At 34.8% G+C, this 27,173-nt stretch overlaps 3 protein-coding genes and 1 long non-coding RNA gene across 6 annotated transcripts; 1 reads left to right on the top strand and 3 right to left on the bottom strand.

Moving 5' to 3' along the window:
* Positions 1 to 22: 22 nt before the first annotated feature.
* Positions 23 to 3,838, top strand: Orc1 (origin recognition complex subunit 1). The gene is made up of 5 exons (XM_073956742.1): positions 23 to 1,472; positions 1,535 to 1,836; positions 1,896 to 2,916; positions 2,983 to 3,320; positions 3,389 to 3,838. Exons 1-5 carry the CDS (start codon positions 385 to 387, stop codon positions 3,532 to 3,534), a joined length of 2,895 nt encoding a protein of 964 aa, XP_073812843.1. The 5' UTR covers positions 23 to 384; the 3' UTR covers positions 3,535 to 3,838.
* On the bottom strand, positions 3,738 to 7,507 carry PIG-G (phosphatidylinositol glycan anchor biosynthesis class G). Its single transcript, XM_073956743.1, has 10 exons — positions 7,060 to 7,507; positions 6,622 to 7,000; positions 6,376 to 6,555; positions 6,164 to 6,294; positions 5,894 to 6,105; positions 5,623 to 5,828; positions 4,899 to 5,481; positions 4,783 to 4,839; positions 4,272 to 4,723; positions 3,738 to 4,201 (listed from the first exon to the last, which is right to left on the bottom strand). The coding sequence occupies exons 1-10, from the start codon at positions 7,209 to 7,211 to the stop codon at positions 3,770 to 3,772; spliced, it is 2,784 nt and encodes a 927-aa protein (XP_073812844.1). The 5' UTR covers positions 7,212 to 7,507; the 3' UTR covers positions 3,738 to 3,769.
* A 2,134-nt stretch (positions 7,508 to 9,641) lies between these two features.
* LOC141387285 (uncharacterized) lies at positions 9,642 to 13,465 on the bottom strand. 3 transcript variants are annotated; one of them, XR_012408521.1, is made up of 5 exons: positions 11,466 to 11,480; positions 11,032 to 11,279; positions 10,730 to 10,974; positions 10,406 to 10,665; positions 9,642 to 10,346 (listed from the first exon to the last, which is right to left on the bottom strand). It is a non-coding gene; the product is annotated as an uncharacterized lncRNA (long non-coding RNA). The 3 variants fall into 3 exon arrangements; XR_012408522.1 differs by lacking the exon at positions 11,466 to 11,480 and adding an exon at positions 11,390 to 11,404; XR_012408520.1 differs by having other exon boundaries at positions 11,032 to 13,465.
* Positions 13,466 to 21,344: 7,879 nt separating this feature from the next.
* Positions 21,345 to 23,744, bottom strand: LOC141387275 (uncharacterized). The gene is made up of 4 exons (XM_073956747.1): positions 23,150 to 23,744; positions 22,880 to 23,080; positions 22,448 to 22,807; positions 21,345 to 22,385 (listed from the first exon to the last, which is right to left on the bottom strand). Exons 1-4 carry the CDS (start codon positions 23,492 to 23,494, stop codon positions 21,444 to 21,446), a joined length of 1,848 nt encoding a protein of 615 aa, XP_073812848.1. The 5' UTR covers positions 23,495 to 23,744; the 3' UTR covers positions 21,345 to 21,443.
* Positions 23,745 to 27,173: the final 3,429 nt, after the last annotated feature.

Genomic DNA, 27,173 nt, shown 5'->3' with positions numbered 1-27,173 from the left:
CTGTACTATTGTGCCATGATTTTGATCTTGTCCAGTTTCCATATAACGCCACAATAAAAAAGTAATCAACAAAATTCCCTCATATTGTCATAAGAAACTGTTAGTGGCAACACTGCTCAAGAACCAGACATTGTTTTGGCGCGAAATTGCACACACACATACGTAGTTATTCACATAAACATCAAATGCCAGATGGTATTTTTTGGCTTGCTTTGTTGAAGAAGTTAAAGAAAGAATTGAAGAGTAGTTGGAATTTGCGCTGAAGTTTGCACAATATAGGAGAGGAATAGAGTGGAGTTATTTATTACTGAAAAAGCAGAGTAAAATTTGCTTATCTTTTAATTTAAATTTAGTACAGCAGTTTTTTGTTTTGTGTCCACAATAATGGTGTTAAAACAAATCGAAGAAGTAAATACTCCCATTGTTAAATGGATTGGAGCGCACGATCCACTTGTTACGGTCGATCATTTGCAACACAAAAACGTCTATTTTTATGCCAAGTGTATTATCGGGCCATTAACTTTGAGTGTGGGAGACTTTGTCCTAGTGTCGAATGCAGATTCCCCTGTTCCAGACACAGTGGAGGGTTGCGACATAGCCAAAATTCTTTACTTGTACGAATTGAGGGAAGTTATGCCCGATAAGGACCCCTGCCGTGCCGTAGTTCAATGGTATTCTCGTCCGGAATGTGTTCCCCACAAACACTTTGATGATGACACAATTTGTGTTGATTTCAATACAGAAGTTATAGAAGAACATCGACCATACGACGCAGACATCTCTCTGGAGACAATCTATCGTAAATGCAGTGTTATTTGTGGCACACCTGAAAATTCGGCAGCTGGTCTATTGCAAAGTTTTAATTCGAAACGAACAAATTGTCCAATGTTTGTGTGTCGATATAAATTTATTAAAGTAAAGAACTCCTATCGTCTGGAGCCTTTACAATTTAGCAACGAAGATGTTGCTGCGAATGGCGAGCGTAGCCGAAGAAGATCGACAGCTGCTGCTACAGAATCTAAAGCTTCATCGGCCAAAAAACCTAGACGTTCCTGTGTCACCAACGACGAAGGACGTAAGCGGCGCGCCTCGGTTAGTGCTACAAACGCTTTGGAATTTGTAGACCTTGCTTATTTCAATGAGGAGAACAAGGTATCGCCAATTAAAATTATAGGAGGACGTAGTGTGGTTCGTCTTTCGGCCAAAAAGAAAACAGCAACAGGTGAAAAGTCTAAGGGAGAGGATGAAATAAATGCCAACTACTTACCAGCATCACCTTTGGCAGAACAAAATATTAAAGTCACACCCAGATCACGAGCCGCCGCAGCAAAAAGAAATTTGAATCTGAGTTTGGACAATGGAGCAGATACAACAGCAGATTCAGATTGCCTTAACTACTCGATTGTAAAAGATACTCCAGATCGAAAGGAACCTCCAAATGAGATGAAGATAAAGTTGAGATTATCTGAAAGGTAATTTAAGGGTAAAAAAACTAGAACAGTTTTTTTATACAGTATACTTTTTATTAATTTAGGAGACGTTCAACACGACTCTCTTCTATGGAAGAAGATCCCTTAGCTATTCGGCCAGAGTTGGAATCAGAATTACAGAATGCCAAACCGAAGGATTTACAACCACAAACTCCTTCCAGAAAATCTAAACTTGCTTCGGAAAGTACACCATCTGCTAAAAAGAAAAGTGAAGCCCTAAAGAAAACACAAACTACAGAGGATATTTATCACACACCGACCAAAAAAGTCAAAGAATCTACTGCAGAGGGTACTCCTTCGCAAAACCGTAGAAAAAGCATATTGAAATCGGCCACCACAAGGCTAGGTATGTAATGCCAATAGTTTACGCTCCCAACTTGATTATAAATATTACTATTTTTTTAGCTGAAGGTACACCCAGAAGAAGTATACAATTGTCTAGCATTGTAGAGCAAAGAGTCTTTAACGATGATGATATCATCAATACACCAAAGCGTTCTAAAGCCAGAAAAAGTATAGCACTTGCAGTGGTGGAAAACACAAAAACTGCTGCAGATGATGACGATGAAGAATATACCCCCAAGAAGACCACACAAAAAACACCTTCAAAAGGGCGCAGAAGCACATCAAAGGCCGCTGATGCCCCTACAACACCTAAAACCCCTTCCCAAAAACTTAAAATGATACGTTCTGGAGAAATTAAACCTACCCTAGAAAAGCGCGACTCTTTAGCTGGTTCTGAAAGGGGAAAAACTGATTTACAAATAGCACGCGAGCGCTTGCATGTCTCCGTTGTGCCTAAAAGTTTACCCTGTCGCGAAAAAGAATTTGATAATATCTACACATTTCTGGAAGGCAAAATTCAAGATCAGTGTGGAGGCTGTATGTATGTGTCTGGTGTTCCCGGAACGGGAAAGACCGCGACTGTCACAGGTGTTATTCGAATGCTACAGAAACGTGTGGCCGAAGATGATTTACCTCCATTTGACTTTTTGGAAATAAATGGTATGCGTTTGACTGAACCCCGCCAAGCTTACGTCCACATATACCGCCAGCTAACTGGTAAAACAGTATCATGGGAACATGCTCATGCTTTGCTAGAGAAGCGATTTACCACCCCAGCTCCAAGACGTGTTACAACTGTTTTGCTGGTAGATGAGCTGGATATATTGTGTAATCGTCGGCAGGATGTTGTCTACAATCTACTTGATTGGCCAACAAAGTCAGCAGCCCGCTTGGTTGTGGTAACAATTGCTAATACCATGGATCTGCCAGAACGTTTGTTAATGGGAAAAGTGACATCACGTTTGGGTTTGACACGTTTAACATTCCAACCGTATACTCACAAACAATTACAGGAAATTGTAACCGGTCGTTTGCAAGGTTCCGAAGCATTTAAGGGCGATGCTGTTCAATTAGTTGCGAGGTAAGTAGATTTGTTTTTGGCGAATGTTCTAGCTACATTGTGATACATATTCTTTCAATTATTTAGAAAAGTTGCAGCTGTGTCTGGTGATGCACGTAGAGCACTGGATATTTGTCGCAGAGCCACAGAAATTGCCGATGCTGCAGCCTCTAAAGCTGCCGAAAAGGGATCCAGCGATTCCAAACAATGTGTGAATATGTTGCATGTACAGCAAGCCTTGAACGAAATGATATCAAGTGCCAAAGTACAGGCAATTAAGAACTGTTCACGACTGGAGAAAATATTCCTACAAGCTGTGGTTGCAGAAGTTAACCGTACCGGCGTCGAAGAAACCACATTCATGGGTGTCTATACACAAATGGAAACCATTGCAGCTTTCATGGGAGCCACAACACCAGCTCCAGGTAAATATTTCATAAACAGCGACATTTCCTTTCTGAGCTTATATTCATTGTGAATATATATTTTATAGGTCGAGCTTTGCGCATATGCGCCAAACTTGGTTCGGAACGCCTGCTTATTTGTGAACACTCTCGCAATGATATATTCCAAAAAATACTTCTCAATGTCAGTATGGATGATATACATTACGCCCTGAAAGTGGACAATACAAATTGATTAGCAAATTAGAATAGTTTGTCACTCCCCATACTTGTTTAGTTGAACCTAATGTTACACAGTTAAGTTTAGTTTTGAATCAAATTTAAATTTCAATGCCAAATTTGTTGGCTACAACTTTCTTACTCGAAATATTTTACACACATAACACCTAATTATATTATTATTGCTTTTATTTATTGAATTCGTAAAATAATCATCACTTTTGTTTATCTTCGCTTTTAATGTTCTTTTTTTATTGGAATAACCTAAAGTACAAATTTGTTACAATAAAATTTAAATAAAATACTAAAATATGAAAGCATTCATAAAAGGCCTTTGGTGCAAATACTGAATAAATAAAAAGATGATAGCGAAAGCCCATCAGTAACAACCAGTATACGGCCACCGGCATTACTGTGGTGGCTGTAAATAAACTTATGACTAGATAGAGGTCTTCTTCGGTACTTTCAAGCAGTTGAGCATTTGAGACCTGTTCCTTCTCTTGACGTAAAGGTAAACTGCTCTTCTGTGTAACAAACATGTGCCACATTAAATAGAGGAATGCATTAATGGGGGCGCAATAGGTATTAAATGTTATCATTGCACCGACTATAATAGGATTAAAGGATGACAAGCCAATATAGCCAGGATTTATGTCAATTGTCGAAAGGCTATTGGAATTTCCCTAAAAGGATGTTACATACACATTATTAGCTTTTGAAAATTACAACTTGTTAAGTGCTTAATGTACGCACCTGAAAGAAGTAAAACATATTTCCCAGAAATATGGTTATAACAGCTTTGTAGACCAGAATGTAGCAACGATTGTACAATTTCTTATTGTACAGGTGTAAATTGTCACATAAATAGTAGCTACTCTCCAGACACAGCAGCATTGCTGGTAACAATATGACATTGTGAGGCTTATGCAATAGAGCCGAAATCAGCAGGCTTATGGTTAAATTGGACCCCAACAATTCGACAAGATTGCTTTTAACGCCATAGCCATAATGTTTTGGTTTGCAGAACACAATACGATAACGAATAAAGGCGGTGCCTACCACACTTATCCAAAATACAGATAGAACCAGCGGGTTCGATTGACTCCACTCCCGATAGAGAAACACAGAAAAAAGTGCAGTACAACAGGTAACCATTTGTAAGGGTGTATTTTGCTTTCGCAGTGACCAAAGCAGGAAAATTAATGCTACAAGAATGTACAAATAAATGGGTACTAAAATCGAAATAATTAAAAGACTTACATACCTGTGGCGAAGGTTAACAAAAGATAATAATGGTTTTGTTCCCTAGATAAAACATCACCTGGAATAAAAACCTTTAGTCATACCGAATAGAAATTTAAAGAGCTATCAACGTCATACCTATGTCCTCCAAATGACGCCATTTATCACCTGTTTGATTGAGACGACGACACAAGACTATTGCTAACATGGCCAAAATCACATGGCGTATTTGCCAAAGCTGTGAAATAAGATTACCACCCACATTGTTTTCCAATTTCCACATTTTCCGCATGCTGTAGTAGACATTTTGTGCTGCCAGATAAATAAGTATAGTGGGTGTCAGATAATACCACGTTTGATGTTCCTCTTCAATTAACGATGATGAGGCCAATGAGAAGGTGTGAAATATAAAGAATGCGAACAACATCCAAGGAATGGTAAGCCGAAAGTAACATTTACGATCATACGACATGGGTATAAGTATTTGGACAACTAGCAGAAATATTTCAATTGCCAAGTATATGCTAATCGCTATAGGAACTGTAAGAACGGCTGAATAGATAAAGTGCCTCGAATAGATAAACTCGAAGAAGTGTGCTATGCAATTTAATGCAAGTGCCGCAACAATGCTCAAGAATAAACGACCAGAAGAGAATTGTTGCCACTTTTTAAAGTTATCTTTGGTACCAAAGAGCACTTTTGTGAGGAGGTGTATTGCAGTCTGGAAAAGAAACAAAAGTTGTTAAACACAAGGAGACATTAGATATTTGAAGCTACATGTCTTCTATGAAAATCTATTAACAAATCGAAAAGTCAGTTGTTGCAAACTCATTAAGGAATCGTTAGTAACAGTTTTACTTACCGTTGTTGTTAGAACTAGTGATATGAATATTAAATCATTGTCATATTTTACTGAGCTATCCGAAAGTATTTTCGAAATATTCTCTGAAAGGCGAATATAATTCTTTTTTGCCTTGTCATATGCTAAAAAGCTTGTTAAATTACTTTCCAAAAAAAGTTTATGTTCCATTTCTGCTTCAGTTAACCAAAAATAGTAATCTGAAAATCCTAAAAGAAATAAAAATCAAATTTAAAGGAGCTATTACACAATGTTGTAGTGTCATTCGTTATACCTTGAGCTTTAATTTGACTTAAAGTATATTTCCTTCTAAATTTCTCCATAAGATGTAAAGCATTGTAGTAATAGTAATATAATTGTTCTTCCTTTGGGAAATCGTCTATGAAGTCCGAAATTAAACAACCCACAGATGAGAAAGGTATATCAACACCCAACAACACAGCCAATGTAGGTGTCATATCGATTTGATTGTAATCCACAGTGCGGCTAAAAACACAAATTATGAATACAATTTTTTGTAGATAACTTTACAATCGTGTCTTACTTTCGTTTTGTACATTTATCGGAGAATAACATAAGAGGTACGTATAGCTCCTCTTTATCGCTACCGCCGTGACTGCCACCATTGCGCATACCGTGATCACCAGTCACCAACAGAACTTTATTTTGGAATTCCTGTTAAACACATTTATTTGTAAATGGATACAATTCCAGCTATTTGTTTATATGTATGTAGGTATAGGGGGTGTAACTTACTTGGCTGGTTGTTATGTACTTTATAACATCGTCCATTTCATGTAGTTTTTCAAAGATCTTGTAACTGTGAGATCCTTCCACGTGACCAATGTGATCTAAACCCAAATAATGCAATATCATAAGTTGCCAATCCTTTAGTGGAAGCTCCTCTCGAACATTTGCTGTGATATTTTTATCACCCTTGAATGAAGGGAGACAAACTTAGATTTTGTTGGTACAATCAGAACTTATGAAATAAATTCTCACCTCATAAAAATCATTGACAAAAAACGAATCCATATTTGGTTTTTGCCTTAAAAACAAATCCGGAAAAAGTTGTACCCATGTCCGATCGCCCGAAAAGACAATCTGTTTTCCTTTGTCACGTACTCTATGTAAAAGGGAATCAGCTAGTTTTTCCGTGTGACCTAAATTAAGCACAATGTCGATGAAATTCGAAACTGTTCCAGTTGTAATACTTTTCAGGCGAGGCATGGTAACTGTTGGTACATTGACTTTAATGTTTACATGATTACAAGCATTTCCATAGGAATATGGCATATTGGTCGAGTTGGCGAAATCCCAGCGCCAAGCATCGATCAACATTAAAATAACCTGGTCGTGCTTTGGTGAAGGCTCAGGCAGTCTGTAAACAACAGTAGAGATTTGATATCATTCATTTCCAATTCTTGCACAATTACTTACTTCTTATCAAGCAGAGATAGTGTGGAGGAGTTTCCATAATTGTTTCCCACAGTCAGATTTCGTGAGACAGGAAAAAAACCAACAAGAAAAAGCAGCGAACCTCCAACGAATATAGTGAGTATGTGGAAAAGGTAATTAAATGGATGGTCCATAAGAAATAATTCTAATACTACTTGGACCCTTTTTTTAATGAAAATACCGGCCGAATCGTCATACAACCACCCTCTTCACCCTCTTTTGATGACTACCACTTCTATACGCTGTTTTACATGTACGCGATTGCTCGAACGAGAAATCGTCTCCTCTTTGTGTTTGTTATTCTTATTAAGCAGAGTTGCAAAACATAGTAAGTCTGTGTTTAGACACGCAAATTTCTCGGGAAAGTAAATTGAGTTTTTTGAGAGAGATCGGAGAGGAAAGAGCACCTCAATACTCTTTTCTACCCCCTATTGCCTAAAAACCAAGATCTATTTAACAGGTCACGTAAGTAGCACAACAGCAACTCTATTTTGGCCGAAAATTCTTCAATGTGTCAAAATGTTTGTTTACGTTTTCATACAATTTATTCACAATAACAAAATATTTGACAGATTGAAACCAATCAGCTGGCCGTTTTACGCCACCTTATAATTTCATCATGCTAAAAACTCAACTTACTTTCCCGAGAAATTTGTGTGTCTAAACACGGACTAAAAGAAACTGAAACAAAATGTAGCTTTGCAACGAATTTGGGCATAAAAAATTATTATTTATTTTTTAGCATTTTAATATTATTCATTGCACAATGTAGGACGGAGCTAACAACTGATTACAATTTTTTTCTTATTGTCAAAGACGTATAGTTGTAAAGACTAGAAGAAATGCATTTTCCAAAAACATGTGATAATAGTTCCACATTTTGGTTACAGATGGCTACACAACTCACTGGAATTGATAACAGCAATTTCAATCGCTTTTGATTCCCATTTATCCGCACAGAAAACATAAACGTTGAGTTTTGTGGCTAAAATTTTTTTCTTTTCTTTTTTTTTATTGTTTATTCAATGAAAAAATCAATAGCGAATGCCGTCAAACCTGAGTTTTATGCTAAGTTTACATTTACGAAATCCACTCGATTTCAACTGTCAATTCCATAGTTCAAACGTCAAATGAAATCTCATCTGGATTTCATTTGACGTTTAACCTATGGATTTGACAGTTGAAATCGAGTGGATTTCGTAAATGTAAACCAAGCATTAATGTTTTTCTTGTCAATATTCCAATCTTATATGCTGTTTATATTAGAGCATTTTGCGGGGTTAACCTTCATTATCACGATTTGTTTGCCTAATCTCATCAAATTTATGAAGATTTACCACACAAATTTAAATCTTTTCATGACCGGATTTGTTTGAGATCCCGCCCGAAATCTGGATACTAATATAACCCAACACTGTTTTCGTACTAAAAAATGCAGCTCATTTCCCTTTGTACGAAAAGTTGCAAGCATTTTCTTGTTTACATTTTGCTTCATTGTCAAAAATACGCAGCAACACACATAAAAACAGGGAAAAAATATTAAAATAAATTCGCAGAGGTAAGTAAATAAATACATAAATATAAATAAATATTTGAATACCAAAATATAATAACACTTATATTTCTTTAAGAAAACGTCTGCAACAAGAGTGGTCACACATCAGAATGCTTAAAAGCTTGGATAAAAAATAACAACAAGAAGCAGAAACAAGAAGAATCCACAGTTTTCCAGTTGTCCAATATCAATTCCGGAAAATGCATAATTGTACAGCCAACAGCAATGAATGTCACATCCGTGCGACCCCGAACAGTCATAGTAGCTCTTGACATATCCAAAGCCTACCGTAAACTATGCCAAGCTGTTCAAGGCTATTGAGAAGACTACCCTCCAACAGTGTTAAGCCGACTACCCTCCAACAGTGGTTGAAACTCTCTACTTTTTAAAGTTCCATAGCCTCCAGACACCATAGAGATTGTAATTAATGCGGACGGCTGAAATAAGGCTCCCCCTGAACGTGTTGATGGATGGTGCCCTGATTCCAAACAGTAATTACCCCATGTTATTCGGTGTACGTTCCACAGCATGTTTAAGTCTTTCTCACAGCCATGACTATTGGTGAAAATATCGGAAGGAGGAACAAGGTCCTCAAGTCGCTTGTCGGAAACAGGGTACAGAAAAAGAAACCATGTTGAACCTTTAGGCTGGTCTTTGATAAGATATGCGGCACCAGGGTTCTATGGAACGATACCCAGCATATGGTTTGGGACCACACGACACGCTGCATTTGCTTAGCTGCCCAACCAACACCACTCACCTGTCCCTTGAATCTTCATGAACTCAACCAGTCCAGGTTGAAGAATTTTTCAGCCTGGATACAGAGGAACGAGAACCTCCCCTCCTTCAAACTGACAATTGCTGCAAGGAAAATGGCCTAATATAAATATGGACTATATTGAGCAACTGCAAATTTGAATTTGTATTTGAAAAATTAAAAGATATGAAACACAGAGGTCTAAAGCAAACAAAAATTATAAATTTTAATATGAATAAACACACAAAATGGTTGGATAACTTTTCTCGTTTTTTAATTACAATTTGCTTAAAATAGGACAATGCTACAATAATGGCAAATGACAAATGTCTGAAGTATTGTGTTTCATAACGCCGTAATACTTAACAAACTTTGATATTTCAAAATGTCACAATTGCGCATTTTTATTTAACGCGGGTAAAAAGAAAACATGTATCATTTTTAGCTGCATTTTCGAGGAACAGCTTAAGTGTGCAACTGAAAAATTCTGACGAAGTTTTAAAACCACAAAGAAACTGACGAGACGGAAGTTAGCCAATTTTTAACAAAATAAATGGTTTGAGGGTAAGGGCACAATCAGCAGCGAAACGACATGTTCAATATATACATATATCATATTGTATGCGCCTTTTCACAATAACACAATAAGCCAATTGATTGAAATCTGTTTTTGTATAGGCCGTCAAAATTTACAAAATGCTCACATAATAGCTGGATAATTGGGACTTGCAATACCATGAAATATGCGAGCCACATTGTGAAATTATTTTCGCGGCACATGTTAATGAGATTTATAACATCTGATTCAATATCACCATCCGAGACATTTGATTCCTGTAAAAAAACCATTACGACCCTAGTAAAAAATAGTCACTGTTGTACCTCATCTTCCAATTTGAGAACTTTGGGAAAATCATTCCGGAAGTAGTCGCGTATAATCTGGTTATTGTAGGCCAACTGGCGGGGAAAAAATATATTGTTATTGTGGCGATAGGTATTAGGTATTTTTTTCTTACCTGGATATCTAAGGCATCATCTATTTATAGTAAAGTCTCCAGTGCCTTTAAACAGAAACCCAAATCATAGAAATTAACTGCAATGGGAGATCGTTTTGGATAGCCATAGGCTGGGAGAGAAAAGGCAGATATTTTGCACCAGCTGTTTTGGGCTAATGAAACATAATCAACCCACTTGGACCCATTCTAACGCCACTGTTCCCACCAAACCAATTGCTGCTGCCATATCCACAATTGAAAATTATATAATATTAGCACTTCTAGAATATTATAGAAGAATTGATTAGCCTAATTCACAAATATGTTTTAAATATGTTCACTTACTTCAGATAGATATTTTTGTCCTAAGATTACTCATTTTAGAGGGAGCATTTTGGGCATTTGGTGTATCCGTTGTGTCACTGACATCTAAACCGACAGCTTTAAGAATTTGTTCAGAAATGTTATGGCTAACATACTTTTTCTATTGGTGATAATGTTTTTTTTAATTGGTGATGCTGTTTTTCTTTTTCCTTATCTTCGGAGGCACCATCTTCTTTTATCATCTTCGCTGCTGCTTTCTCATTAATCTAAAAGAGTTACATATTTAAATCAAAATGTTCCCTCACAAAATTAATCATACCCACCTATTTTCCTTCTTCATTGACCTCTTCCAATTTGTCACTTTGATAAATAGCTGCATTAGCTGCCTGTGGCAATTTGGAAATATTTGGACTATGTACCGCCAATGCTGACCATTTGTTCAGCTTTCCTCCAAGGTTGGAAACGGTGATGGATCTTCCTCCAATTGGGCAATCAGCGGCAGCCAATTTTTTATTTCCGATCTTGCCTACAGGTACGCGAGAAACTGCAAATAAGTTTTTATTTTCCAATTCTATAAAAAATTTAAATAAATTATTAATGTACATATCAAGGCGAATTTTACACCATGGTACATATGTATGTTTATTTGATGTTTTGTACGTATGTAAATTATTTATTTACGATCTTTATTTCATCACATTGGCCTTTTGGTCAATGCATAATAATAACACAACATTGTTATTGATTTCTGAATTACTTTATTATTAGTACGAGCTAAAGGCCTGCGTACATAAGCTGCTTTGCCTGATTGCCTTGCTTTGCTGCTTCAATAAAAAAATAAAAGAACAAAGAAGGCCGACCCAATTTCCAACTGATGGCAACCCAGTTCGAAATTTCGTCTTTATTCTATTATTTTTATTACGTCAGAAATGAAGCAGGTAAGCAAGGCAATCAGGCAAAGCAGCTTATGTACGCAGGCCTTAACCGCTCCCATTAAAGGTATAAATGTAATTGAACTAAAACTAAAAGTATAGCTAGCCACCACCAAATTGTATAATAAGCATATTGTGGCAATTTGGGCATTGACACAAAGTCAGCACCTTATTGCCCTACTTAATATTCTTATTGTCGCAATCAGGGCGTTAACAGCTATGTCAGCACCTTATTGCAACTATTCAAATTTATTAATAATATTAATTTATATTTTTAACTACATATTTAATAGCATATTTGTTTCCTGATAACTGCTCTCCCTTTAAGAAGTGGGTGTCCCAGCCACGACATAGCTTTCAACAACTCGATGAATTTTCTTAGAAGCACGTCTTGTCTTAAGATATTGGCAAAGGGTGATAGCGCCACTAAAAGATAGACTTGCTGTCATTGCAACGGCAAACAACATTTTTGGGGAGCCATCTGATGCAACGTCATCCCTAAGTTCCTTTATGATTTTCAGGTTTTGCTCATTCATTCGGTGCAACATCGGCAGGCTTAAAACATCATTATGGCCAATGATGTCCAGTAACGGTGAAGAGGCTATTCCTGGTGCTTTCATTAGGTTTTCCATTGTGGTTTATGTAATTGGTATCATTTATTGTAGCTGTGTTCTCAAAGGTGATGAGACAAGTACCGCTTATGGTCATTTCAGGGCTGTTATCTGTTCTAACCCTTGCGGATTGGTCGTTGATTACTATTACACCCTCGTCCACGATGGTTATAGGTCTTAAGTGACTTGGTTGTGTGTGGCATTGGGCAGAACCTCCTGAATGAATTGCACGCGCACAGGTATCGCTTTTCATTACTCTGCAGAATGTTGCTTGGTTGACCTTTGCACAATTGTTGACAGCTATGACCCTATCGTCGCATTCTGCAACTGTATTTTCTTCCAACTGCAATATGGTGTCGTTATGGTTTACAGGAAATATTATGACCGCTTGGCAGCTGGACTCTACTCTAGGATATTCGGATTTCGTGAAAGCGAGTGGATCCAGGAGTGTGGGTGAAAACATGTCTTATGGTGACACTATCGGTACTTAGTAGTGCGCATGATGGAATAATAAGGTGGCGTAAAATAGCTTGGTGGTTGGTTTCAATCTGTCAAAACTGTCTGTCTGAAAACTTAAACAAACATTTTGATATTTTGAAGAATTTTCGGCCAAAGTTGGGTTGTTGTTGTGCTCTTTATGTAACCTGGTAAATATATCTTGACCATTATTTAGTCGCGCGTTTAGATCGTCGTCGCTCGATCATCGTGGTTGCTGTTTGTTTGGTGATTTATTATTCAATCCGATCGCAGGTGAGCTACATATATTATAAATAATACATGCACTACATAACTTATTCTAAATGGTTATTATAAATTCACATTAATTAATAATTTTACATTAACTAATAATTTTAATTAAATTGCAAAATTATAAACCTTTCAATAAATAGACTTCAATTTATTATTCCCTAAATTTGGGGAGTTTTTAACGTTATATTTAGCTAGTGTGACAATAATCTTAAAATTCAGAATTTGAGCGAAACTGTGCAATTTTGGTCACTATTATTACTTATATCCAAGATTTGCCTATGAGTTGGTTTCATTTGCCTTTCCGTCCCATTTCGCTATTGATTTTTTAACCGGCATATAAAAAAGAAATTGATCTCTTGAATTATCTTTGTGGACCTAACGGCAATGCTATTGTAATATTGATTTATTAAACAGAAACAAAAATACAGCTTGGACAATGCAATAAAAGGAAAGAAAGCAAATAAATCTATCGCAAATTGACCTTTCGGGCCACTCCCCTTCTAAAAAATCGTCGAAAAATTGTTCGAATTATATAAGTAAAAACTCAGATTGCTGACCTGTGCTGTAATATAAGTGTCCATTTCAAAACGAAATTTTGTGCTTTTATTTCTATTTTCGATGAGGTTAAAATACCATTAAAATCATTTCCCACGGAGGATGAATTCACTCATATCCATGATAGAGTTTTCAGAGAATGCGGCAATCAGTTCTAAGGGTTTTAGCTATGGCTAAAGTAATACGGCGTTTATATTATAGTTTTTTGCAGGGTTAACCTTCTTTATGAGGATTTGTTTGAAGTATATACAATGGAAATGACATTTGAAACCCAGACCCACTGGGTTAACCTTGTTATATATAAACGGCCTATTATGTCCAAGATTGTCTAAACATTATTATGCCCTTTTTTCTCACATGCAAAATTTAAGAGCTTTTGTGTATTCATTACAATAACAAACATGTCGATCTACTGAACATCTTTAGTGACCGATTTTTCTCTAAAATTCATGTACATCCGATTTAGGAAATACCTAGTCTGTCAAGTTAAGGTAGCGGTGAGCGAAATTGCGATATGTAAATCATATTTTAAACATAAATGTAATCCAAATTAATAAAAAGTTGACACCAACTTTAAAGTTGCCTAATGCTCATGAAATAAGGTAAAGTTTGCAATAGACTCAACTCAGAACAAACAATACCTAAGTGGATACAATGCGAAAACCTTGTTAATATGTGCGGTATTTTGTTGAATTTGAAAAAATAAAGCCCTAATATGCATATGTACGTGTGAATTTTGATTTGCAAAACAAGGGTTTGAAAAGCGTCAATTAATTCTTAGCGATTTCGAGTATTTTGAAAGAGTTATATTTTCTGCGAGTTATCAGTGAAATGACATAGAAACGTTAAAAATGAAAATTATATTTAATCAAATGTTACATTTTTTAATTAAAATATTTTATTGACACTTCCTTTGTTTTGTTTACAAATGCCTATAGTTTAAATTCTACCTTCTACCTTCGCAGCCCTGAGAGGTTTCTTGTAGAAGATATCTGATGGTAATATGTGTTTTGTTTTAATGATACTAGAAATTGCTCTATTAATAGACCAACATTTGCCTTGGATCGTTTGTTTGCATTTGATTTACTATTATTCTGCCAATCTTAATGATGGACTAAGCAATTGGACAAATTACGTATATTTATTGTAGTAAAGAAATTAGGGTACATTTTGAATTTTGGTGGAGGTTCGTTTGTTAATTCAACTTGAATTTAATCCAGAGAAGGATTTAAGAAATTTCTAATTAATGGTAAAGTGAGATCTTTGCTAATAAATTTATTTAACAAAATTCAATTATGTTAAAAACAAATTTTTAACAGATCAAGAGTGTCCTTTAATCAAACTTCTAAGATCGTTAAACATTTTTTCTTCCATAAAACAATGTCCGAAGAAAGGAAAATTAAAAAGAACAAAAATTTAGAGAAAAAATCTGAGTGCACCAATGATTTTTTTACTTTGGCTAAGAAAGAACAATCCCTTTCTTAAAGTGCGGAAAATCATGTAATCATTTGAATAAAAAATTGGAAAATAAATAAGTTATTCTCAACTAAGAGGTAGTATTGAGTTTCTAAAGATTAATATGCCAATGTTAGGTAGAAGCTAGAGTTAGGACAGATAGTAATATAATTGCTAGGACGAATCATGGAATCATGGCTTAAATAGAACGGTTTGCTAAAGCTGTCGTCAGTTTGCAATTTTTTCTTCGGTTGTCTTATAAAATTTCAACCTGTCTGCTGAATAATATGCTAAAAATGGGATTGTATGATATTTTAAATCGTTTTTAGAAAATTTGTATGAACAAATGTATCATTTGGTGTTGAAATAAACACTTAATCATATCTATAAACCAATTTTGTGGAAAAACCTTGGAACTTATTAATTTTTCGCATTTTTCTAAAATACTCATAAAAAATCTTATAAAGGAGCTCACTTGATGCTCTGCTTGTATTTACTACTTTCGAAATTTTAAGAAACGAGGACTCTAATAGATTACTAAGGGCAAAATATGAGATTAATGAATATTACTAATAATGCGAAATATTAAATGGATAAATTAATATTTTTTAAGAAAACAAACTTAAAAATCAACTAAATTGGATTAAATACAAATAAGATTAAATAAGATAAAAGATTGCAAAAAAATTTAATAAAATGAGCAATAAGTATGAAATATGGATAGTAGGCTTTTTTGCCTTTGTCAAACACCCTATTTTGCCTGTGTGTATTACATCTGCTTAACGGGTTTTTATTGTTTATTAGCAAACGATGTAGTACTTTATATCGGCTCTTCTTTTCTAAGAGCAAACCATGTGTTATAATTTTGTGTGAATTCTTTCTTACAAAATTTTTATTAATATATTTAACCCTCTTGTCATTTTTATCAGACTGTGTTACTTCTTTTGGCTGAAGTATTTCATTTTTTTTATTTTAAATTCACTTTTAAATTGACTTAATCTGATTTTGATATAGTCATGAAGATACATTTTATTATAATTTTTAAAATCTTTCTTGTAATCCATAATGGAAACTTCATTTATTTCATTTAAATTTTCAATTAACTTGTCGCTACTGTTATTTTCTTTTTGTTTGTCCTCCAAAAATAGGGGATATCTAAGTCCTTTATTTTTAAATTGAGATTTAACTTTAATAGGTATAATTTTATTATCAGACTTTAAGCAGGCCAAAGACTTTTCGATTATTGCCTCGTTTGAGGTCAAAAATTCTTTTCGGTTTATTTATATCCAATTGTTTATAAGTGCTCGACACTTTTTGTAACGTGTGATTAATTATCGGAGCTAAAGTGTTTAAGGTTATAGCCTCGTTAGAGGTCGAATATACCTTATTTCTTCAGGTTCGATTTCTTAAAGTTATTCCGTATTTTATTACGGCTTTTTGATTGTTCAATTATCTGAACTGAATTTGAATTATTTGTATTTATTGGAACTAAACTGTTTAAGGTTACTGCCTCGTTAGAGGTCAGTAATTCCTTGGGTTTATTTAGTTCAACATTTTTTAATTGTTTCCTTTAATTTATTAGGGAATTCTATTTGTTCATTGGGTGTCCCGTAACCAATTTTAACTGAAGAGTTGACCATTTTCGCTTCGTTAGAATTCGAACATTTTTCCGAAAAACATTCATGTTTTTACATGAAGAACTATCGTCAATTTTCCGTCTATCCTCTTCCGTACCTAAGGAGTATCTATTGGCATAAATGTGGTCAAATCTTGATGTTATATCGTCAAATTGAAGTTGGAATTGTTTCTCTAATCGCTCCGTTCGTTTGCGGACGTCATTTTTCACCGCCGCTTCTATCACCTTCTGTAGCTCGATTATATCCATGTCTATTATGGACGAGCACTTCAGGATGAAACTTTCACGAAAGAAAAATTTAGCCGAAAAAACTATTTTTAGTTACATGTTATGATATCACTTACACTGAATTATTAAATTCTTGTCACATTTTCTAAAACACATTTCCACATTATTTTTTTAATTCTTTTTTTTCTCAAAAAGTGCATAAAATTTTGAAGTCTATGTTTTATCAAAAAGTCTACTTACATGTCTTTATTTTTGATTAATTTAATATTTACAAATATAAACTAAATCTCCAGTTGCTTGTTGATCCAAATGTAGATGATGGTGTTGTTATAGTTGGGCGTGGATGATCTTACTTTGTTGGGCGCCAATTATTTATTTACGATCTTTATTTCATCACATTGGCCTTTTGGTCAATGCATAATAATAACACAACATTGTTATTGATTTCTGAATTACTTTATTATTAGTACGAGCTAACCGCTCCCATTAAAGGTATAAATGTAATTGAACTAAAACTAAAAGTATAGCTAGCCACCACCAAATTGTATAATAAGCATATTGTGGCAATTTGGGCATTGACACAAAGTCAGCACCTTATTGCCCTACTTAATATTCTTATTGTCGCAATCAGGGCGTTAACAGCTATGTCAGCACCTTATTGCAACTATTCAAATTTATTAATAATATTAATTTATATTTTTAACTACATATTTAATAGCATATTTGTTTCCTGATAACTTGTATACATAAACAAAAATCAGCTGTCTGCTGTCATTTATATCCTCATAAAGGCATATATAAACGGTTAAGATTAACCCACTGGATCTCTTAACCCTACTGGGTTAATCTTCAATAGTATAAACGCCCTATTAGTATGATGGCACAATAATAAAGGTTCAACGGCAAAAACAGCTGATTATCACATTAGTTGTCAAAATGTATTATTGTGAATACAATTACATACAAAAGGTAAATAAGCAATTCACAGTAAAGCGTTATTTTGACGATTATTGTTATCGATGTAACACCTTCTTATTCCGCCATGCTTAAGGGCTGTTTACACCATCTATCAATGTCATATGAGCTGTCATTTCTTTCACCCATTCGACATTCTCTATGTTTGTCAAAATTGACGTCATCCATACAACTTTCAATTTGTGCGTTCATACCTACAAGTGTTATTTTCGTATGACATAACCTATAAATATAAAAACAGCTGTTTTTGTCATTGTTTACATTTATTGTTGAGTTACAAATTTGCGCAAATTTTTAATTTTGGTTGAAGGAAAATTAATATCTAGCATGTTTGTTGTGGTAGAATAGGTTTTTGGGGTTATAGAGGCATTCATGTTTTGCCACAAAGCAATAATTTCCAACACTGCTCCTTCCGACCAATCGATCTGAAAATAACATTATAAACACCCTTTATTTACTTTTCTAAATACTTAAATATACATAACTTTCCATTTTCTTTTTTAAAAGATTTTGTTTTCAATTTATTTTTGAGAATGCCACAAAACAGCTGATAAATTTATGTTTACATACGAGAATGCCGTATCAAATAGAGCGCTCCCTAAATGAAAAATTTACATATGAGTTGCCAAATCATTTTGATAGATGAAAATTTTCATAGTGGTCACACTATGTGTACAACAATCGCAGGTAGAAAATTTGACATCTCCCAGCAAAAAGTTTGCATCCACGGAAGCAGTTAAATCACTGGTGCAAGTGTCACGAAGTGCTTCTTTTTCTATGAATTCCTCAGTGAATTTTACAAGGGAGCGCGCAGAAAGGAAGCACTCCATTTTGCTTCCGCAGCACGCAGTTAGGAAGCACTCCATTTTGCTTCCGCAGCACGCAGCTAGGAAGCACTCCATTTTTACAATTTTTACCACTTTTACGAGTTTTGCGTTCCCGTACACAAAATTTGTATGAAAATCGTTTACGACTTTTACCACTTTGTAAAGTACGGGAACAGGCCATTAATAAGACATTTTAGTTTTATTCTTATAGGCCGTTTATATATAACAAGGTTAACCCAGTGGGTCTGGGTTTCAAATGTCATTTCCATTGTATATACTTCAAACAAATCCTCATAAAGAAGGTTAACCCTGCAAAAAACTATAATATAAACGCCGTATTACTTTAATTTCATTTGTTGAATGAAAATTGAATTTTTTATCGTTTATACATAAAAGTGCTTGTTGGATGTAATCCAAATGTGAGGAAAAGGATTGCCTTTTTCATTAGTCCACTGGAAGCGCATCCATGCATGTAATGAAATCCTCACTCCAACTTGCACCACTTCCATTTTTTTTGCTGGGCTCATACGACATTGACAGATGGTGTAAACAACCCTTTAGTATCATGGCGGAATAAGAAGGTGTTACATCGATAACAATAATCGGGCCATTTACCACACCAAACGTCAAAATAACGCATTACTGTGAATTGCGTATTTACCTTTTGTATTTAATTTTATTCACAATAATACATTTTGACAACTAATGTGATAATCAGCTGTTTTTGCCGTTGTACCTTTATTATTGTGCCATGGGGGTACTTCCAACAGAAAAATTAACAAAAATTAATGGGTCGATTACGTATTGCGACACAAGTCGTGTCGCGTTGCCAGATGCAATTTTCACACTACGTATGGTAAAAGTCGCCCGACGACGTCAAATTCTGTCGCCATAATGTTCATTTTCGGGCGACAACAAATTAGCTGTCGCCGTGTATATTTACAAGTGAATAAAAACGAAAAACTGAAACATAAGTAACATTTTCATTTATTTTAAGTGAATTTGTTTAATATTACATACATATGTACGTTTTTGGTGCTTGAGTACTTATAATGGCAAAAATTAATACAAAACAGCAATTTGAAATGCTGATAGAAAAAATGGAAGTCAACCCAAACGTAGCTCGTGGACGCCAGCTTTTTTGAGAAACTAAGGCCACTTCTAAAGAAGTATGGTAGGATGTTGCTGAGCAATTAAATAGTTGTGGTCCACCAACCCGTACACCAGATGAATGGCGCAGAGTTTGGATTGATAATATCGCAACTACACCAACGTTTACAAAATTTTTCCTCTATTGACTGCAACACCACAGATACTACTGACAATATGGGTTGAGCCATACCGAGGTAAAAGTCATTAGCTGTGTCTTTTTACGTGATAATTAGTAATAATTATTACTAATGTTGCAGATTTTGACAGTTGTATAAAGGAAATGTTGCTGAAAAAAATGTTTCAGCAACATTTAGTAAGTAAAAAGACACCCCTATTGTCATGGGATCTTTTGAAAACTTCCATCTACAAAAAAACCATTAAGCAGCACACACTTTAAGGAGTGGCTGCATGACTGTTGATCCACGGTAATTTTTAATGCCTCTTCTATATACATACATATATAAAGAACTGCGTCTTTTGGAAGCTGAAAATAGCATTTGAACCTAAATTATAAGGCCGCCATCAGACCATCTGCTTTTTCACATGTATGTTGTCACTTTGGGTATACTAATATACAGAACAGCTGATGCCATACATGTGAAAAAGCAGAAAATTAAAAAAAAGAACAATTATTTTTGATTGATAGAAAAAAAAACATCTACTCACAATACTGATGCAATTCTAAGGATTCGATTTTCCTCTTAAATGTCTTCTTATAGATGCTACGTTAAGTACATCTCCTCTATCATCATAAATGATTCCACTGAGCTTATAATTTTAGGAAAATATTTCTTTTGTTTACAATTTGTTCTGATATTTTTTCTCATTTATTCAAATCAAAACAAAAAACGATCCGCTACATACATACAAATTTTAAATTTTGTCGCAGAGACGACTGGCAACGCGACACGACTGGTGTCGCAATACGGAATCGACCCATAAATAAAACATATCGCCATTATAAATGCCCGAAGTCGTATCTCCGAAAAAAATAATAAAATTAGTTTTTTGATTGAATCTAAATATAAAACTAAAATACATGCTCCTGCATTCAAGTTTCTACGTTAAAAAATAACTATCCTATCCAAGAAATGGAATTTCGGAAAATGGGATATGTATTGCAGATTTTGTTGTAATGACGGATGATCCCAACATCAAGCGTTTCCACGTGTTTTGTTTCATTACTTACTCCCATTCGTATATGATAGATAATATCCCAAAAACTCGCCCTCATCAGATTAATATTCCATAAAACAGTTTTTCATTGTTTAACGTTTTTTGCTTCTCCTGTAAACTTATGAAATTGGTACTTACAACTTTTGGCATTTATGATGACGATATTCTATGCCTGAGATGGTATTTCCAATGAATAAAATATCAAAATCATTTCTGATTTTTTTTTCTTTTTTTAATACTTGAAACCCGACAGAAAGGCATTAATGTAATAATACTGCTATATATAATATGTAATGTAAAGGAATTATCCTGGTATATTGCAAATAAATGCAACCATCGTTACTTTTTCATCCTAAACTCTTTATTACCATTAATTTTCTGATCAGAAGAAATACATATACACACATACATATATAATTTGTTCACCCAAAGAAAAACTCAAGTCGGTTTCTTAATAATATTGTGTGTTCGTTTCATATGACCATTTAGACCGACAAACTGATGAAATTTCGCATCACATAATTTACAGGCGAATTTTTTTACTTCCGAATGAATTTGCCGGTGTCTGATCAAAGAGTGGCAATTGGAGAAACCTTTGCCGCATGTCTCACAAATTTTATCTCGTATGTTTAAATGTGATTTTATGTGATCGGTCAAGTCTCGTTTCTTAAGGAAATCCTTTGGACACATGGTGCATTTAAATGCTCTAATTTTTGTGTGTATGGCTGTAACATGATAGCCAAGTTGAACTTTCAGTCTAAATGCTTTGCCACATAGTTCGCAGACATGCGGTTTCTCGGTCGAATGTATTGTGCTGTGTATCCTCATCTCCGATGCAACGGCAAACTTTTTATCACAAAATTTACAAGCATATGTTTTGCCCACATGTATCCTAAGTGTATGACCATGTAATGCAAATTTCGATTCAAATCTCCTTTCACATTGATCGCAACCAAATGGCAAATCGCCTATTTGATGAATTTTATAAAGATGGGTTTGCAAATTGTGCCGCAGGTTGAAATTTTTCTTGCATACACTGCAAACAAAACGATGACGGATGCGTTCATTGGGCAAAAAGTTGCGGCATTTCTTGTAATATTTTTCGTCTATTTTGCTCAATTTACTATTTTGGTTCACTTTACGTTGTTTCAGTTTGTAGTACCACGATTGCAATTGTTCGATGGCAGATGTTATGGTATCTTCATTGAAATCAATATTGTGCTGGTCTTTGAGTATACTGGAAAACTCTTCTAAAGCTCGATGTCTACCATCAACATCGCCATATGATGGATGGTCGCCGTTATACAGTATAGGAAAAGTGCTAAATATATCAATGAACGTTGATGTCATCTCATCCCATTCCTTCAATTGCAGTGGCTTCTGGAAAATAGAGTGCAATGTTGGATATACAATATTTCAATTATACATTTGGAAACACTTACTCCTTTTGCTGTAAATTGAGCTCCAGTGATATTTTTCTTGATCAGTAAATCTTGGAGAAAGTCACATTTTTTGTAATAGCTTAGTGCAATTTCTGGCAATTTTTTGGGGTTTTTAGACTCTAGATGGTCCTTAATTATAGCACAATATTTATGGACACTATTCAATGCTTGGTTTAGTGTGGTTGCTTTCATAAATATGTTAAACTTCTGCATAGCGAACATAATCGCTTTTTGTGCATCTTTGCGTGCCACTGCATTTTCGAAATCTGGATTATTAACATCCCATAGCACAGGTTGGCCTTTGTAAAAATCCAAAAAATTTTCCAAAAAACGCTTTTTTCGGAAAAATGTCGGAACAAACTGTAATGGGGGAAGTTGCTATATTTAGTTGCATATTTTGATTTAGCCGCACATTACAATTGACTACATTACCTTATCGGTTACGGGCATATCCTCATTTTCAGATTCCGACTCACCGTCTTCGTCCACATCTACTTCATAGTTGTCAATGTCGTCATCAGATTCGTTGTCTGGTACATAGTCTTCATCCCTATCATCACTAAGTTCATCTTCCATGGCATCTGGGAATTCTAAAGTTTCGTTTTCTTCCAGTACATCCATGGGATCAACATCCTGTTCACATAGTATTCATGTATGAATTATCTCCAACATAGATTTAAGAAGTATGTGCTACGCTCTTACCTCAGTTACGGTTTCAATGGCAAATTGTGTTTCATTTGGCCCTTCCTCTATAAATTCCATTTCATGTTTGATTTGTACGAGTGGTTTTTCATCTTCATTGTCGGTGTCTAGAATATCGTCCTCTCGCTTAATATTTGGTGAGGCAACAAAATCCGGTTGTAGTTCTTGAACGTTGCATTTCTCCTCATCGTCGGGATAAACATCATTGCCATCTAGAGTTTTGTGCTTTTTCTTAATATGTTTTGTAAATTCGGTATATCCTTTTGATTTCTTTTCACAGAATATGCATATCAAAGTAAAGGACTTTTTTATTTCATCCAAATAAATATTTCCGCAAATAATCATTTTGTTTGTAGATTTTGTTATTCTAGTAAATTTATGTGTATTCTTCTTTTTATTGGAATTAATCAAAGCGAGATGATACCAAGTGCTTTTCTGTCAGAAATGGTCATGGTACTTTTTAGTCGATCTGGCAACTTTCCCAATTGAGTTCTGCTGGAGGTAACCCTGCGTCTACACAAGACAGGACAGTTGACTTCATGTATTGATTGTCAGAATACCAAAACTTGCCTGTGTGACGTAGGCGTCCTGACAACTGCAAAAACAGTTGTAAAATTATGAATGAATATCATCGATTTCCTTTTATTTTCCGTTCACATTTTTTGTTTTTGTTCATGTTCTGTTGTTTTCAATACATTTCAATTATTATCTCACACATTTTTACAAAAAATGTCAAAAATTTGTTATGGGTACTTTACACGATATGTTTTTTACATATGAGTTGTCACTTCTCCCATACAAAATGTATATGCAAAGTGACAGCTCATATGTAAAAAACATATCGTGTAAAGTACCCATTAGCCTTTAAGGCCTGCGTACATAAGCTGCTTTGCCTGATTGCCTTGCTTACCTGCTTCATTTCTGACGTAATAAAAATAATAGAATAAAGACAAAATTTCGAACTGGGTTGCCATCAGTTGGAAATTGGGTCGGCCTTCTTTGTTCTTTTATCTTTTTATTGAAGCAGCAAAGCAAGGCAATCAGGCAAAGCAGCTTATGTACGCAGGCCTTAAGGCCTGCGTACATAAGCCGCTCGGCTTTCTTGCTTAATTCATTTCCGGTAAAAGACCAAAGGCCAAGTTCGACCTAATTGAAATGTGGTTCTGACATTTCTTCATTCCATTACCAGAAATGAATTAAAGGGCTGTTTACACCATCTATCAATGTCATATGAGCTGTCATTTCTTTCACCCATTCGACATTCTCTATGTTTGTCAAAATTGATGTCATCCATACAACTTTCAATTTGTGCGTTCATACCTACAAGTGTTATTTTCGTATGACATAACCTATAAATATAAAAACAGCTGTTTTTGTCATTTTTTACATTTATTGTTGAGTTACAAATTTGCCCAAATTTTTAATTTTGGTTGAAGGAAAATGAATATCTAGCATGTTTGTTGTGGTAGAATAGGTTTTTGGGGTTATAGAGACATTCATGTTTTGCCACAAAGCAATAATTTCCAACACTGCTCCTTTCGACCAATCGATCTGAAAATTACATTATAAACACTCTTTGTTTACTTTTCTAAATATTTAAATATATATAACTTTCCATTTTCTTTTTTAAACGATTTTGTTTTTCTTTTTTTTTTTTTGAGAATGCCAGAAAACAGCTGATAAATTTATGTTCACATACAAGAATGCCGTATCAAATAGAGCGCTCCCTAAATGAAAAAATTACATATGAGTTGCCAAATCATTTTGATAGATTAAAATTTTCATAGTGGTCACACTATGTGTACAACATTCGCAGGTAGAAAATTTGACATCTCATACGACATTGATAGATGGTGTAAACAACCCTTAAGTAAGAAAGCCGAGCAGCTTATGTACGCAGGCCTTTACTGTCTGTGAAAAACTGAAGGACAGCTGGGAGGCAGCAGACAAATGTATGTATGTGTTAAGGCCTGCGTACATAAGCTGCCTTGCCTGCTTACCTTGCTTACTTCTGATAAAAGAATAAAAAAGAAAAGGGCAACCCAGTTCGAAATTTCATCGGCCTTCTTTAGTCCCAATTTACATTAGGCGAGTTTACTTGCGGCAATTGTCAGTTTGTTGGTGAGAGAGGGTGCTGAGAGGCAAAGGGTTACCATATGCCTCACCTCTCTCTCCTACAAAATGACAATTGCCGCAAGTAAACTCTCCCAATGTAAATTGGGACTTTTTCCTTTATTTTTATTATGTCAAAAATGAAGAAGGAAAGCAAGGCAATCAGGCAGAGCAGCTTATGTACGCAGGCCTTTAGTAAATCAGAGTTGTATTTGAAGACAAATTGTCTGGTGTAAATGCCTAGTAAAGGCCATGGTATAAATAGAAAGGTATAACAGAGCTCAAGGCCTGCGTACATAAGCTGCTTTGCCTGATTGCCTTGCTTTGCTGCTTCAATAAAAAAATAAACGAACAAAGAAGGCCGACCCAATTTCCAACTGATGGCAACCCAGTTCGAAATTTCGTCTTTATTCTATTATTTTTATTACGTCAGAAATGAAGCAGGTAAGCAAGGCCAAAGACATAAAGTAATAAAGACCTGACAAAATGCATGCAACAAAAAAATGTTTTCGATACTTTGTATAGAAACATTACCCTTAACAGGTTGCAGTTAATTCAAAATCGCAACCAAGGAGGAACATTTCATGTAATGGTATCAGAAACGAAATTTATATATTCAAGGATCTATTCAAGAATAATTCCATGTCAATTGGATCGGTAAATTCGGTTAAATACGTAAAAATGTATAAAAGAAAAAAATGTTATATCACCATATCGTAACATAACATTATGTTAAATTCAAAAGCCATTCACTGAAGAATGATAGCAAAAGAAATGTCTTATCTCATGGTATAAGTAAAGAGGTAGATTTAAATGAAAAAATTTATAGAACCCTTGTTTTTATTGAATTCCTAAAACTTCAAAATAAAAGCAACAAGTGGGTTTGTTTACAATCCATTTTTTGAGCATTTTATAAAAGACGCGAAAAATGAATGAAGAGTTAAGTTTTCTCCACATAATCGAGTTGTGAATATGATAAACTGATTGTTTCAATGAAAATCTCACCAATTTCTTCCATACAAATGGTCTAAAAACAATTTTAAAAATCATTGAATTCGATTGTTTTTAAAATTGTTTGGCATATTATTCAAACACCACACACACATACACAGTTTGTCTATATTGTTTTGAAGTTTTAGGCATACTCGAATGAAAAAAATTAAATTGACATAAAGCTTTGGCTAACCTTTCTTATTCAACCATGTCTTATCTTGTTGTATTTATGTCTTTGGCAAGGCAATCAGGCAAAGCAGCTTATGTACGCAGGCCTTCACATCTGATTTAAATTTTTTTCTGAGTGTGACCGACTTTTGTCAATGTGTGTGTATGTGTTTATTTTGAAAAATATTAAAAATGTTTTCAAAATAGATTCAAAATGAATTGCAATGAAATCGTTAATTACAGAGCCGTTGTAGAATATATTTATTAAACTTAATTTGAAAATAAGTTTTTGACTGTGTTTCGATGTATATGTGAAAACAAATATTTATGATTCATTCATTTTCGCGCTGTTTTAAGGAATTGGATAAAATGACAAAAAATATCAAAAAACAAAGGCAACCTGTTGCATATGCCAGTATAACAAATCTGACAGGAAGCGGACATACGTGTAGGGTTGAATTTCTATCGTTTTTTCGAACATGTTCTACCTTCCTTATTGTAACATGGTAAAGGCCTGCGTACATAAGCTGCCTCTCCTGTTTGCCTTGCTTTCCTGCTTCATTTCTGACAGCACATAAAATAAATGAATAAAGAGGGCCGAGCCAATTTCAAACTAGGTTGCCCTTTCCTTCTTTATTCTTTTGTTTTTGTTATGTCAGAAATAAAGGTAGAAAAACAATGAAATACGCCGCTTTATCACGCTCAGTTTCATGTAAAAGACTAAAGGCCTGCGTACATAAGCTGCTCTGCC

This window comes from Musca autumnalis, unplaced genomic scaffold (genome assembly GCF_047663935.1).
Source record: "Musca autumnalis isolate F117 unplaced genomic scaffold, ASM4766393v1 scaffold_5, whole genome shotgun sequence".
Lineage (NCBI taxonomy): Eukaryota > Metazoa > Arthropoda > Insecta > Diptera > Muscidae > Musca > Musca autumnalis.
This window is presented reverse-complemented; position numbering and strand designations above follow the sequence as displayed.